The following is a 15,060-nucleotide window of genomic DNA, read 5'->3' as shown; positions in this document are numbered from 1 at the left end:
CTTGATTGGAAAGGGGTGAGATTCATTATTACAAAAAGAAAATGCTATGGTCCCTTGGGTTGAAACCAGGGCACTAGCTTCAAAGTAAGGCTGGCACATGGGCTGATTTTCTGTTCCAATGTATTCTGCCAGCTGTGGAACCCCACAGTGTTTGTCTGTAGAATTTCTGCCTCAGATTTTTTGTCTCATCAAAGTCAGTGTTGTCACATTGCCTGGGGAGGGGGACCACTCCACCAGAGCTCAGAGGAAATTGCCAAAACAAATAACCTTCCTTCCTACTCGAGCCCATTCATGATCTTTGCCATGGCCCATGTGAAACTGACAAGTAGGAAGCCAACCAAAGGAGAGATCCACCTAAATGTTTAAGCCCAAGGATAAACACCATTTCAAGAGTCCAGAAACACTATTCTCTCCTGTATTGATTTCTCATGCGTTAACAAGAATTAAAAATACGTCTATGGTTGAAAAGGAAACAACAATCAACACTCTTGCAGTTCTAGACCACAGAAGAGTGAGGTGTCTTTTGAGGCTGAAGCTGATAGTTTTTTCTAAAATAATATCTTTCCTTTAGTGAAGGAAAACAAGGCATTCCCTGTTATTACCTTGTAAGAGGTTAGTCTCTGCTTTTGGCCCACATCAGAGTGCTAAGGCACATGGTGGGCATATATGTAGGCCCGTGCCTACAGTGAGCATGTGATGGGTGACTAGCTATCACTAATAACTAAACATCGATTTCACATGGAAAAGCCTGTAGCCAAAGGGCCAAGCCAACCTCTTCTCCAAGACGAGAGCAAGGACAGCCTCCCTTTTTCCCAAATAAACTAAGGTTGTATGAAGAGAATGGCCCTCTTTTCTCTGTGCAAACACATACGCACAACCTTGCCAAAGCATTTAACTTAATATTAAAGTAACCAAATAACCTATTTTCATTTTTTGAACAAACTATTCTGACCGTGTTATAGGCAATAAATTGTAGAAGAAGACATTGTGCTTAAAAAAACCTTAAAACTCATGGCCTAAATTCAAGTCTACAGACGCAGTTAGCTACAAATCTATAATCACCTTGAAACCGCAAGAGTTGATTGAATCATCTCTGTTTTAGCAAACAGGACCTCATAGAGCAGATAAAACTCCCACCTAGGAATCATTGTCTCTCAAAATATCGGAAATGATTTTGTTTGCACTAATAAGCATCTCCCCTCTTACCCGGGAGGAAATTGGAATCAAAAACACAGGGCCGGCTCTCCGTGGTGTTTCCGGAACACTGGCTGCCCACGGGGAACAGAAGAATGCACTGGCGGATGCGGACCTGGACCCCAGACACATCACACTCGGACCATTCTGACCACTCCGACCAGCTCTCTGCAGGGGCCAGAAGACAGAAGATGCGGCAACAAGACCCACTAAGATCCATCAGTCTGGAAGTTGGGGCAGCTTATGTACATAAGGTTTCATATGATGTTTATAGTGGGTCTGTGTATAAATAAGATGGACTCGTATCTTATGACCAGTCCAGTAAATAAAATACAAAGGAGCAAGAATAAAAGAACTCATATACCTTTGATTAGAAATAATGTGCTTAAAATACATTTTCTAAAACTCACATTACTTTAATGCTCTAAATTAACTGTATTAGACACTCCATAAACTAATGCATGAAGCCTGGCTGTGCGTGACCCTTCCTTGGTGGAGAAGAGATCATCAATGCAGACCCCATTCCTACGGGGTCATACTCAAATCCTTCTCCAAAAAATTTCTCAGGCCTCAGTGCTCAAGCAAGAGAAATGACAGTGTGTTAATGAGAAAGTCCTGGTTGTGAAAGGGGTTCAAGCTACTACAAATACTTTCTTTCCAGTTGTGAAAACAACTTTGCAAGGCCAGTACACCAAAGGCAGGCTGTACTCATGGTAGAATTCACTCTATCCCTTGTTTACTGCCACTGAAGCACATCCACACACAAGTCATCAAGGCCAAAAGATGAACTAGCTAAAGTCACTTTACCCCAAAAAGGTAGATTCGCTAAGATGTGTTAAATTCACCGGACCTACAGATGTGTCAAAAGAGAGAATTAATACTCATTTTATGTAAGGAGGTTAAAAAAATGAACTCTAAATATTATTTATGAAATATTAATAATGTAAAATAATGTTTTTCTATGCAGCTTGGTGTTTTCCTCTTTTTAAATTAAAATTGGCAACCAAACTTGTGTTTTGATCCATTGTAAAGGGTATAATTTTCCTTAGAAATTTGTAAAGTGCCAGTTTTGGGGATGACTGAGAATCTGGTTTCTAGGCACTTTTCAGTATACATGGAACCTTCAAGGAAAGTCTGCAGGAGCTAGTTAAAAACGTGTGTGTGTGTGTGTGTGTGTGTGTGTTTCAAAGTCGAAGTTAGACTCAGAAGAGATTGTCTCATTTTCATTCCAAGTGGTCCCTACATGGCAGAAAACAAAGCTAATTCTTGGATGGGGTGGGCTGCTGCAGGGCATCCACTGGGCACATGGGCCAGCTGGCCTCGGAGCCCGGAACCCCCATGCCCACGGTCCTGGGGGGATTCCTGTGAAGCCACTTCACAAGGGTTCTCCTGCTTCCCCACCTTGATTCTAAGCAACTAAATGTCAGCTCCCATTACCAGCTTAAATATTTTAAGAATACTTGGTTATCACTGGTTTCTGTAACTAGTTCTGCAACTACAGCATGGTGAGAACGATTCCATTGCAGAACAATGTATTAGGAGGTCACATCACCGGCAATAGCGTGGCATTGACGTGTTCCCCTCTTTTGGTCTTATCGTGATGTGGTTTCATCGTTTCACCATTTGTATACCAGGAAAAGGGTGAGTCTGCCCTGCTGTCTGCACGGGCCTGGCTGGGTTGCTTACCGGGGCAGGGCTGCGTGTTGCAGAGAGCCTCTTCCGTGTGCAGGCCCAGGCAGATGTCGCCTCCATAGGCGGGGGCTGGGTTTGTGCACGAGCGGGTCCTCATATAATGTCCACCTCCACATGTCGCTGAGCACTTTGACCAGGAGGACCAGCAAGACCACACGCCATCCACTGGGAAGGGACACAAAGTCACACCGCTTCTGAAATCCACATCTGACCCATGCGATGTGGCTACAGAGAGAGTCTGCACTGTGCGAATGTGTTGTGCACCACTGACCATCACAGGAGGGGGTTCAGGATCTTCCACCTGGCTTTTCACATTCCTCTCTACGCTTCTTCAGTTCCTCCTATTCTTTCAGGAAATAGTTCTAAGCATGTAAAATGCAAGCACGAGGATGACCAAGGAGTGCATGTACATATGCAGTACAAAACCCAGTCTCTGGGAAAGACCATGAACTATAGAACAGTGTTCTGTAGTTGTTCAGGTGAAGCCCCAGCTAGCGCTACCTCTGCCAGCCGCCCAAGACAGAATCAGTGTCTTATCCTCCTTTTGTGTCACTTGCAGTTTACAGAACAAACTGTGGACTCAAAGATTTCATGGACAGAGAGGCAAGGAGTGTTCTTAGCACACCATAGGTACTTAACTGATGTCATCCACAGAACACACACCTGTCCAAATTCACTTTGATTCAAAAGGTCTCCCGTCCATGAGATTCTCACTCACTGTTCCTTCTTCCTTGCACTTACTGTTTTCATAATAAAGAAGAAATAAATTATCTTATTGAATTTGAATATGACTTAGAAACAAAGAACCATCTGCTGTCCTTTGTCAGCCAAGGTCTGGAATCAGTTCTGAATCAAACACGAATTGAGAAAAAGGAGTGATGGAGAAAGACCAAGCTATTTCTCAATGTTGGAAATAAATTATGTCAGTGAAAGTACTAGTCAGACCAAACCACAGAAGAAAAAGGATCATTTCAACATGGGCTCAACTTTCAAACCTTACTGCAAGTTTTAATCCACATTAGAATTGGAGATCGAATTTTTCATTGATTAATTTAAGAGGTAGTTTTATATTTCTCAGGTCTTTGATTAATTTTCAAACTTAATCATAATGAGAAAACTTGTTTTTAAAGAAAATATACCACCCCTTTGTAACTGTTTCTTGTGGACCCAAGAGGACAAAGGAGGAGTAAATGCATAGGGAGGAAAGAGTCCTAAATGAAGTAAAAATAGCCTATAAGAGCCCTGAGTCTTCCAACCCCTCCGTGTTGAGTTGCATCCTGGCCTGTGTTAGGAATTTTCTAGGAGGTGGGAGAGAGAATTGACATTTGCCCCACTCAACAACCCCCTGAACTCATGCATTCCCAAGTGGAAAGTGAGAAGGGCCACTCTGAATATTTTCACATCCCTCTATGGAAACTTGGCTTTCAAAAAGAAGATGAGGACAAAGCTATTTCAAGACATTAAGGTTACGTGTACCTGATACTGTCTTGACCATCAAATCAACGAAAATAAAAATAGCCACTAGATCATGTTAATGGGAAGTCTCGGACACGGGCCCGCGCCTTGCACTCGAAGGCCAGGGCAGCATCCGAGCATCTGGAGGAGTCTGTACATTCAGCCAACAGCAGCATGGACCTGTGTCTGGAGCCTGGGGAGGCGGAGCGGCTGGAGGGATCCTGACTTCCCCATGTGGCTTTCCCTCCCCCACTTTACAGGATGGATCCTCATCTAATCATGTTGCCCCAGGGGTCCCCTCAGCCCCCGGGGAGGAGCCCTTCCATTCTCCAGGCTGGGGCTGTGGGAAAGACATGTCTCTGTGACCTTTCCCAGCACCTCAGGATCGCTTGGCCAGGAAAGCTGGGTAGTTTGGAGGGAAGCATCTCCTGAGGCTGGAGAAACTCAGGCAGAGACAGCGGAGGAGGACTGGAGAAGCAGGGACATTACTGAGCAGCCTACCTACAAAGCTGGGAGCTGTGTTTTCAGCTTAATGTACGTGTTGATTCATCCATCCATCCATCCATCATCCACTTATCTATCCATTACCCATCCACACATCCACTCCTCCATCCACCCATCATCTATCCACCTATCCATCCCTCCATCATCCACTCATCCATCCATTACCCATCCACCCATCCACTCCTCCGTCCATCCATCATCCATCCATCCATCCATCCATCTATCCATCTATCCATCCATCTAATAGATGCTCACTAAGTACTGCTACAAGCCAGTTCCTTGCTTAAGGAACTCAGAAAGTTGTTTGTACCAACTGAAAAAGATGCTATATTTGCAGTGGTGTGTGCCTTTAAAACCAATGTACACAGTATTTGGAATGACCCCTCATGCCCCACCCCTGCTTGTCTATATGACCAACTCCCATCTGTCCCTCAAGGCCCATTCCAGGGGCAGCCTGCTTGGTATAGCTGCCATGATTCCAGTTCCATGGGTCCCCAGCTGATGTAACCATTGCATCTTGTCATCAACCCAACCATACTGGGTTGACATTATTCACAGGATGCTTCCTCACTGAACTCTTAAGTTCCTTTCTGACCTGGACCAGGTCACTGTGTCTTTCTTTACTCAGTGAATAGCACACAGCAGGTGATCCAAAATTGTTTGCTGTAAAACTGAATGAATAAAGAAAGGAAGATCAAGTAACCAACTGCTTATTTTCTCATCATTCAATAACCATCACTGAGAGCTATTTCGAGTGTGTGCCAGGCCCACGCTGGGAGCTGAGGGCACTGCCGTGAGTGAGATGGTCCTGCCCTCCTTGGGTGGTCACTCTGACAAAGTCAAAAGGCAGGATGCACAGCCAGGGGCCAGCACTCAGGATGGCCGTGAGGCACTGGGTTAAATTAAAGATGCTCTGACTGTGGGAAGGTCAGGGGGAAGCGATCCAGGTGACAGAGCTGCACTCAGAGCCGGGGAAAGAGGAAGGCACAGCTGGTTAGAGCATTAAAGGTGACAGAGGAGCCTTCGGGGCTGTATTAGCAGACAACGCCCTGAGCGGGGGCGAGGGGGCTCCTTAAGGTCATTTTATTAACCCTGTGCTTCTGTGGCAAGCCTGCGGAATGAAAAGCCAGGGGTCAGGAGGAAGACCCAGACAACACAGCTCCTGTGGGTCTCCAGGAGAGGATGCTGCGTGTTTAGAGGACTGACCTCAGGAGGATGTAGACCCCTGTCAGCTGAGGGCACCAGGGACAGGCTTGGCAAGGCCCTGCTGGGCCACCCCTGATAACTGTCACTCTGGTGAGGACTCTGTGGTATGGAGGGAGGTCAGTTCTGGGGGGCGCTGGGCACATCAGAGTCTGGGAGGGACCAACCTCCAGTTTAAAGACAGGACACCACTCTCTGGACCATGGCAGCCCAGCCCACTTCTCAAGTGGTGCAGTGCTTGGGGCCACAATCCCTTAGAGGGGCTCCTGAGAATGCTTCAGTTTCTGTTAAAGCAGAAGAAATAGATGAACATAAGCCAGCCTAGGTGATATCTGTCTTTATACCAATGTAGTTGGAAGATTATAACTATATCTATCTATATCTATATCTTTATCTACATCTGTATCTATATTTATAACTGTTATATATCTACATCAATATCTATGTCTATACTTATATCTATATCTACATTTATATCTATCTATCTATCTACCACAAATTATGTCTCAAACATAAAGCCAGGGAAACTGAGTGAGAAAGTCTTCCAAGGCCCTTGATGTTTCGGTCTTTTCCAGATTACTCGATCCACTCACCTGGGCAGGGCAAGATGTTGCATTCCTGGTATTCCAGGGAGGGGCCCAGGCAAGGCATGCCCCCAAACTTGGGCTCTGGGTTGTTGCAAACACGCTTCCGGTTGCGAATGCCTCTGCTGCAGTCTCGGCTGCACTGTGACCATGAGGTCCAGGCTGACCAGGCCCCGTTGATGGTGTGGGAAGAGTATCTCCCAGCACGCAGGAAATCACCAGAAAGGCCTGCAAGGGAAATGGCCAAAGCACGATTCTGTTAGGAACTCTTAGAGTAACCAGAGTCCAAACTAACTTTCATTCTGTAGCACTGTCTGCTTTGCTTCTGCAACTATACTCTCAAATATCAGTGGAACACTTTTTACACACCTCAGAAGCACAAAACTAAATAAAAATAACATTGCAGTTTGCATGATAATCTCCTATAACTCAAGCTTCTTTCTCTGCAGTTGCTATTAACAGGGGTGCAACTAAGAACTCAATTTGTCAATGTAGCAAAGTCCTTATACAAGTAATAGGGTTTTATGGGTAATAGGTCACTTATTGTTCTGAGAAATTCCTTACAAAGAAAATACACCTTTCTCACTTCCATTGGGAATTCTACAACAAATTGTCCTTGTGCAATTCATGTTCATTTTGATGGAAATGCCTACTGACTTAAAATATGAAAAAATATTCAGTCATTTTCTCAAAGGTAGGCAGTGTGACACAAGTTTTAAGAAAAAACTCTCAAAGTATGCCATGAAGTTCTGGGGAAATGTGAGAAGGCAGATGTGTGAACAGTTCTATCCATTGTTAAGTTTCTTGGTTGTCTACTTAAAAATTCTGGCTCAGAAACCTAGGCAGATGCTCTTCAGAGAAAATAGATTAGAAACCTTTTTCTCTGATGAGACAGTAGTTTGTGGTTAATCAATAAAGAACACACAATTTAGCCTAATTTCATGTGATCAGAGGCAAACAGGTCCAATTTTGTATTCTCAAGATATCAATACCAAAACGTATGGCTAGTCCTTAGAACTTGAAGCCATTAAGATACAAGAAGGATAAAGTATTTTTTAAGCCATGCCCACAATATACTTTTGGAGGAAATATAAGAAGTCTTTTATAAATGTTTATCAAAATTTTTCCTTAGTTTATATCATTTAAAATGAATATTAGTGTTGGTTTTATATGTATCTGAGAATGGAAGGATTAAAAAATATATGTTCGGATAAGAGAATAAAGTTAAAGAAACAATGTCATTCATTTTTTCTTTTTTCACTTTGATGTCATAAGAAGTAAGTTCACAGCCTGCTCTGAAATAAGGGAATAAGTGACTGAATTGGAGACAGGGTTGTCAGATTTAGCAAATAAAATACAGGAAGCCCGGTTAAATTTTAGTTTAACTGGGCTCTTCTATGAACTTAGAGATAAGACAAATCACCTGTCCCTGGAAGCGAGTCAGTCCCTACAGAGTCGCTTACTCACCGTCCGTGGAGCAGCTGCTGGTTCCATCACTAGAACAGTACCGCATCTCAATTCTCTGCCTTCCCACTTCCAGCAAGTTTGGATCAGGCAGGCGGGCCTTGCACGTGTACCGAAATCGCTGCTCGTAGTGGCCCCCATTGTCAGAGATGTTGACAGGCGTCCAGGGCGTCCAGGGTGTGGTCTTTTTCAGCTCAGGGCATGGGTTGGTATTACAAGGCTGGTACTCCTGGAGGAGAAAACACATGAAGTATGCTTATCATACTGCAGAAATAGAGACAAGGGCATCCTTCCTTAAGTGAAGGAGAGGGCTCTCTAAAACTTCAGGTCCTGACACCCACCAGCTACTCTGCAAAGTTAAAAGCACACTTTTTTGACAAATTAGGCATTGAAGAGAATGTTCGGTGTTCAAGTTAACTGCAAAGGAATCTGCACAGTTTCTACATCAACAATGAGAATGAGATAATAAATGTAATTGTGTGTGAATAAAAATGGTGATTCCCCTCAAATCATCTTCCTTTCATTGATAAGTGACCCAAAATGTTGAATATTCTGACGTTAACTTTAGCTTTTTTTTTTTTTTTTTTTAAGATAATAGTTAAAATGAGGGAACCAGAATTTGATTTTTGGACCTCATATGTTCAGTCTAAGATTTATATTTTAAGCTCTGGATCACAGATTCAAAGTGTTAGAATGGTAGCTTTCCAGTTGATAACACAATACATGATAACTTTTGGTCTATAAGAAATTTTCACAAGATTTCCCTAGTTAATACATTGTTGGCATTTTTCAGTCTCACCTCCCTTCCCCAGTACCAGATACCTCCATTGTAAGCACAGCGGGGAGGACCTTGGCAAGTGGGACATGCCATTTTTGGGCGGTGGACTTTAGGACTATAAATTTGGGTCTCTTAATCTGGCAAGAATTTTAAACATTATGTCTTCAGAAACACGACCAAATCTAAGGGGCACAGGGTTTGACCTTGAACATAGCACTAGATGTTTCATTAGCGGGAAAACCCACAACATATAATACATTCAATTATGGCCATACTTTTTTTTTTTCTTTTTTGCGGCACGCGGGCCTCTCACTGTTGTGGCCTCTCCCGTTGCAGAGCACAGGCTCCTGACATGCAGGCTCAGTGGCCAGGGCTCACAGGCCAGCCGCTCTGTGGCATGTGGGATCTTCCCGGACCGGGGCACGAACCTGCGCCCCCTGCATCGGCAGGCGGACTCTCAACCACTGTGCCACCAGGGAAGCCCTATGGCCATACTTTTTTTTTTTTTTTTTTTTTTAGGATTTCATTTCTTGTTTAATTAGGTCATCTTGTGTGGTTTAAGCAACTTGAGTTTTTTTTTTTTTAACATCTTTATTGGGGTATAATTGCTTTACAATGGTGTGTTAGTTTCTGCTTTATAACAAAGTGAATCAGTCATACATAAACATATGTTCCCATATGTCTTCCCTCTTGCGTCTCCCTCCCTCCCACCCTCCCTATCCCACCCCTCCAGGCTGTCACAAAGCACCGAGTATGGCCATACTGTTAAAATAATTTTATTAATGTTAAACATACACAGAAAGGAAGAGTTAAATAGCTTTCTAAGATTTATTATGAAAAAGAGAATTGTTTTATCCTTCCCCCATCTCTTTCAGTTATCTAGATACTTATCCCTTAGAGCTAACAACAAGAATTTTCCAGCATCAGGCATTATCCATTAACTGTGCACTATGGGAAAAGATTTAGCTCTTTATTCTTTACCACTTTACCCCTCTTCCTGTGTCTCCAACCCAGATGCAGCCTTCCCATTTCCCATCATCTTAATGTAGTTATGCTGCACTTCTGGTTAGATCCAAATCCAGTGTTTGCACTTATCGCTAGATGAACATTATCCACAGGTGACTGGTGCAGAGAGCTGATTGGTTTCTGTTTCGTGTCCAGTCCCCTCCCAGTCCGACTCAAGGACTCGCCTGGTTTGTCGGGGTAGTTGTCTAGTTTCTATGAACTTGTCATGAATTCACTCCCCATCAGGTATTTTGACACAGTAGGAACTGTGATGGCTGGTTTATGCTTGGAAAATAAAAAAGTCTCGGTAATATTGTATAACTGAATTCTGGTAGGAGAGAAAGTAGCCATGTGTATCCACACCAGAAGCTTTAACTGGAAGCCTGTTAAAATATTTATTTTGTCATGATTCTAATTAGTCTAACTAGTTTTCTTTACGCAGGGCCTATCTTTTAAAATTTTTTTACAAGGGACAATACTCGAGGGCTCTTCATGTTTGTGACTTCATACGCTTCTAACAGAAAACATGTAGAGTAATCATCACCACTTTCCTGATTTAACACCTCTTGCTTCCCATCCCTGACCCACACTGATGCTCCCCAACCCCACACCAACACACACTGGAAGACAGATGATTTCATTTTCCTTTGTTTACAGCATGTTTTATTATGGCATCTTTTGGATGCTGCCTTTTAAGTGAAAAAATAATAACCCCAATGGATGCCATAAACTCAATCATGTGAAACACTAGACAGAACACGTGTGTGCTCTTTTTCACTGGAATGGAGACCACGTAATAGGAATGCAATCGGCCTTGTCTGGGACCTTCCAGGCCCAGTGTGTGGCAACATTGCCAGCCCCAGATTGAAAATGCCATATGCATTCCCTTCATCACTCTGCATCAGCCTGGCTGGGCAAGTGTCCAGGGGCGGCTGGCTCCTTGCCTAACTGGACTTAAAACATATGCTGTTTATGGACCTCTGCTTTTAGCATTAACAAGTTTGACATCACCTACAAAATAGTAAGAGCCCATGTCTCAATAAACAAACACAAAGGGTCCTCCCAGTAATTCTGAGCTTCCTCGCACTAGAAATTTCACCTCTTCTATGGAGATGAAGTTTTTTTTTGAAACGGATGAATAGAAAATATATTTTAAAGCCTGGTTGGCCTCTGTGTACTGGTAAAATGCTCAGAAGGGTGGGGGGATGGTGGCAGCTGTCACATGTCCCAGAGGTGGGTACACCTCACGGGTGAAGAAGATCAATTCAGGCCCATTAGACCTCAACCTCTGATAACAAAGTCTGTCCTTATGTTCCATTAGCTCCTCACTGTACAAAATCCAACAGGAGTCTCAGGACCTCTCCTTTCAACTGCCTTTTAAGATTTGATTATGATGCATTCATTTAAAATATCAAATTATGAAATACTGAGAAATGGTCTGACTGATCTGTTTTATATTAATGACCAAAATTATAAAGTGGTTCAATCCAGTGGTGAGTAGTTGTATGGCTTAACTGAGCCTGTATGCTCCAATTTACTGAGGAACTGCTGCTGTGAGTAAAATAGAGAGATGGTGACAAGCCAAGCAAACCCAAATTTGAATGGAACTTGAACAGCATTATAGTTGATGCTTAAAAGATAAATTATTTTAAAAGGGATTTCAGGGAGCTAATTATTATACCTGTCACATAGGAGTCTTAATATTCTGGTGCAAAATATAAGATAAGAATGGTTAATAAATCAATCTCACTGCTGCTATATATCCAAAGGAATTAAAATCAGGATCTCAAAGAGATACCTACACTTCCATGTTCATTACAGCATTACCCACAATAACCAAGATACGGAAACAACATAAGTGTCTAGTGACGAATTAATGGATAAAGAAGATGTGAGACAGACAGACACACAAACACACACACACACACACACACACACACATACACAGTGGAATATTATTCAGTCACAAGAAAGAAGGAAATCCTGACATTTACAACAACTCGGTTGGACCTTGAGGGCATTATGCTAAGTGAAATAAGTCAGACAGAGAAAGACAAGTTCTGTATGCTCTCACTTATATGTGGAATCTAAACATGCCAAACCCAGAGAAACACAGAGTAGAGTGGAAGTTACCAGGGGTTGGGGAAAATGGGAAAATGTGGGTCAAAGGGTACAAACTTCCAGTTATAAGATTATCAAGTTTGGGGATCTAATTTACAGCATGGTGATTATAGCTAATGATACTGGATCCTATACTTGAAAATTTCTAAGAAAGTAGATCTTAAATGTTCTCACCACAGGAAAGAAATGACAATTTTGTGACAGGATGGAGGTGGTAGCTAATGCTATGGTGATAATCATTTTACAATTTATAAATGTATCAAATCAACATATTGTGCACCTTAAACTTACATAATGTTATGTGTCAATTATATCTCAATAAAGCTGGAAAAAAATAAAAGAAAGACAGCAGCCGATGCAAGGACAAAAAAGAAAAACAAAAGGTCAAGAACAACAAAGGAAAAAATAAACATGGTTACTAGATCAATTTTAAACAGTTCTCCTAACATGTTGCCTATGTTTTATATGTCCCAGTCAACAGTGATACAACCATCCATTTAAAAGTTTAATCTGGAGACCTGGGAGGCACCTGCCTGTTCTCCCTCACCTCTAGGCCAAGTCCTATAGATATGGCCTCTTAGGCTCCTTCTCTCCTCCCCTTCTCAACTGTCTCTTTTCTAATTCAGGTCACCATCATCTCAGTCCTGTTTCACAGAATCAAAGCGTGTATTTCACTGACATTTAATTGTGTATTTATAAGTCTGCCTCCACAAACAGATTGTAAATTTGTCAAGAGCAAGAACTTTGCCATATTTATTTTATATTACCAGTCCTAAGTATAATACTATAATTTTTTGGTGAATGGATAAATCAATTCACAAATAAGCCCATTCTGGTGGAATCTACATAAATCTGGGGAAAAATTAGATGGTTAAGCAGGGCCCCATTTTGCTGTTTATTTTTCCTTTGAGAAAACTAAAATAGCTTACATTCCATAGGTTGAAAGTAAAATAGATGGTAACAGGCCAAGAAAAATTTTGATACCATGTGTTTAGCACAAAATAAGAAAATTACCCTTGAAGTGTTTTCATCAATAGCTGAATATGTGAACTAAATATATTCTCGTATGGAATACGTATGGTTTCCACATGTACTTATCAAATTCTCTTTCGGTAACTAAGTTGTTACACTCTGAAACAGAAAGCCATTCTGCACCCGAGGAACAAGAGGAATGCAGCTGTGCTTGCGAAGGGCCAAGGTACTGAAGCATATGTACAGAGGTAGATCTGTGATCCCAGGAGCTTGAGGGAGCAGAGCACAGACTGACAGGAAATCCTGGAAATTAGTTTCGTGGTCCCAGCAAGAAAGAGAAAGAAAAGGGAGACAGCGCATTCAAAATTATAATGCCACGGAATGACTTCTGCTTCCAACCAAGATGGGGTAACACAAATGGGATGAACTCTTTCACCAAGAATAACTTTAAAATACATAAAACAATAGTTTGTAAGACATCGGACGTTAGGCAACGAAGGGCAGTGATCACCAAGTTTTGGAACCATGAGGTGAGCTCCACAACTGACCCAGCCTACAACCTGGAGAAGGTTTCCAGGTGATGGTGGAGGAAGAAGAGACCCAGGCACAGACTAGTGACTGGGGAGACAGAACTGGGAGGTAAAGGAAGCCAAAGGGGCCGGGGTTCTCAGCAGGAGAGGGCTGCACAAAGAAGAAACTCCACTTATGCACAGCTCCCCCGTTAGGTATTCAGCTGAGTAGAAACCCGTGAATGTATGTGTATGAAGAGACTACACATGGGTGGGGAAAGACCCACCTGAAAAGATCAGAGGGAAGAGTGCACGCCACTCACATAGGGCTGGGGATACTGCTTGCTCCTAAGAGCCAGACTGAAAAGCTTCATAATTCTCCTCGCATCAGTTAGGGTACCAGGAAGGGTCTTGTCTCCACCATGCGGAAAAGTCACCCCAGACTAAACTCTGCTCTCATCTCAACTAACAAAGCTTACAAGCAAAAACCAAACAGATCAAACCTAGTTTCACATAACTTGATCTTGTCCCAAAGGACAGCTCTTGCATAATTTGGGGAATACAAAAGTGTCCAACGTACAACAAGGAAAAGGTCACAGTGTCTTACATCTAATCTAAAATTACCAGGTATGCAAAGAAGCTGCTAAAAAAACACAACTTACACTAAGGAGAAAAATCAGTCAATTGAAATTGGCACAGGAAAGCCATAGATGACAGAATTTGTAGTTAAGAATATGTAAAACTGTTATAATAACTGTATTGCATATGTTCAAGCAGCTAGAAGAAAGACAACCTGTTAAGAAGAAACATGGAAGATATAAGGAAGAAATAAAATCAACTATACACAACATTCTATGAGGTCGACTTTAATCTGGTATAAAAAAACAGACACAGACATAAGAAGGAAAGAAAACTACATGTGAATATTCCCCATTAACTTAGACACAAAAGTGCTTAACAGGACTTTAATAAGCAAAACTCCAAACTATTTAAAAAGGTTAATAGCTCATAATTATGTAGGGAGTATGTCAAGGGTGCAAGGTTCATTAACATTTAAAATTGGATCAAGGTAATTCACTTTATTAACAGTCTAAAAAGTAAACCCATATGGACATCTCAATAGATACAGAAATGTCATTTGATAAGATGCCCAAACCCACTCCTTATAGAAACTCTCAATCAATTAGGATAGAAATAAATTTCCTAAGTCTGACAAAGGACATTTATTAAAAACATACAAGCAACATCTTAAAGGTTAAAGCCTGTATGCTTTTCTTAAAGCTGAAGAATATAAGATCAATATAAAAGATTAAGTCTGTTTCTATGTACTAGCAATGAGGAATCATAAATTAAAAGAATGCCATTTACAATGCTATCAAAAATATGAAATACTTAGGAATAAGTCTCATAAAATATGTGCATGACTTGTACACTTAAAGAAAACTTAATCTTCTAAATGATCTATAGAATCAATGCAATCTTAGTCACAATTCCAGAAGGCCTCTTAAAAAAAAATAAAATTTGACAAGTTAATTCTAAAATTCACACAAAAATACAAAGTATCTATCAATAGAATAGC

General features: G+C 41.8%; 1 protein-coding gene across 1 annotated transcript in view; it reads right to left on the bottom strand.

Annotated features, from left to right (window-relative positions):
- SEMA5A (semaphorin 5A) overlaps positions 1–15,060 on the bottom strand; it is a gene marked incomplete at its 3' end in the record, with an annotated part of 473,237 nt that overhangs the window by 12,669 nt on the left and 445,508 nt on the right. The window contains exons 16-19 of the mRNA XM_082836606.1: positions 8,100–8,325; positions 6,642–6,860; positions 2,881–3,051; positions 1,207–1,362 (exon numbers count right to left, since the gene is read on the bottom strand). Of these exons, the coding sequence (XP_082692732.1) occupies positions 1,207–1,362; positions 2,881–3,051; positions 6,642–6,860; positions 8,100–8,325 (772 nt within the window). The remainder of the gene's footprint in view (positions 1–1,206; positions 1,363–2,880; positions 3,052–6,641; positions 6,861–8,099; positions 8,326–15,060) is intronic.

This window comes from Leucopleurus acutus (assembly GCF_964270905.1).
Source record: "Leucopleurus acutus genome assembly, chromosome: 3".
NCBI lineage: Eukaryota > Metazoa > Chordata > Mammalia > Artiodactyla > Delphinidae > Leucopleurus > Leucopleurus acutus.
This window is presented reverse-complemented; position numbering and strand designations above follow the sequence as displayed.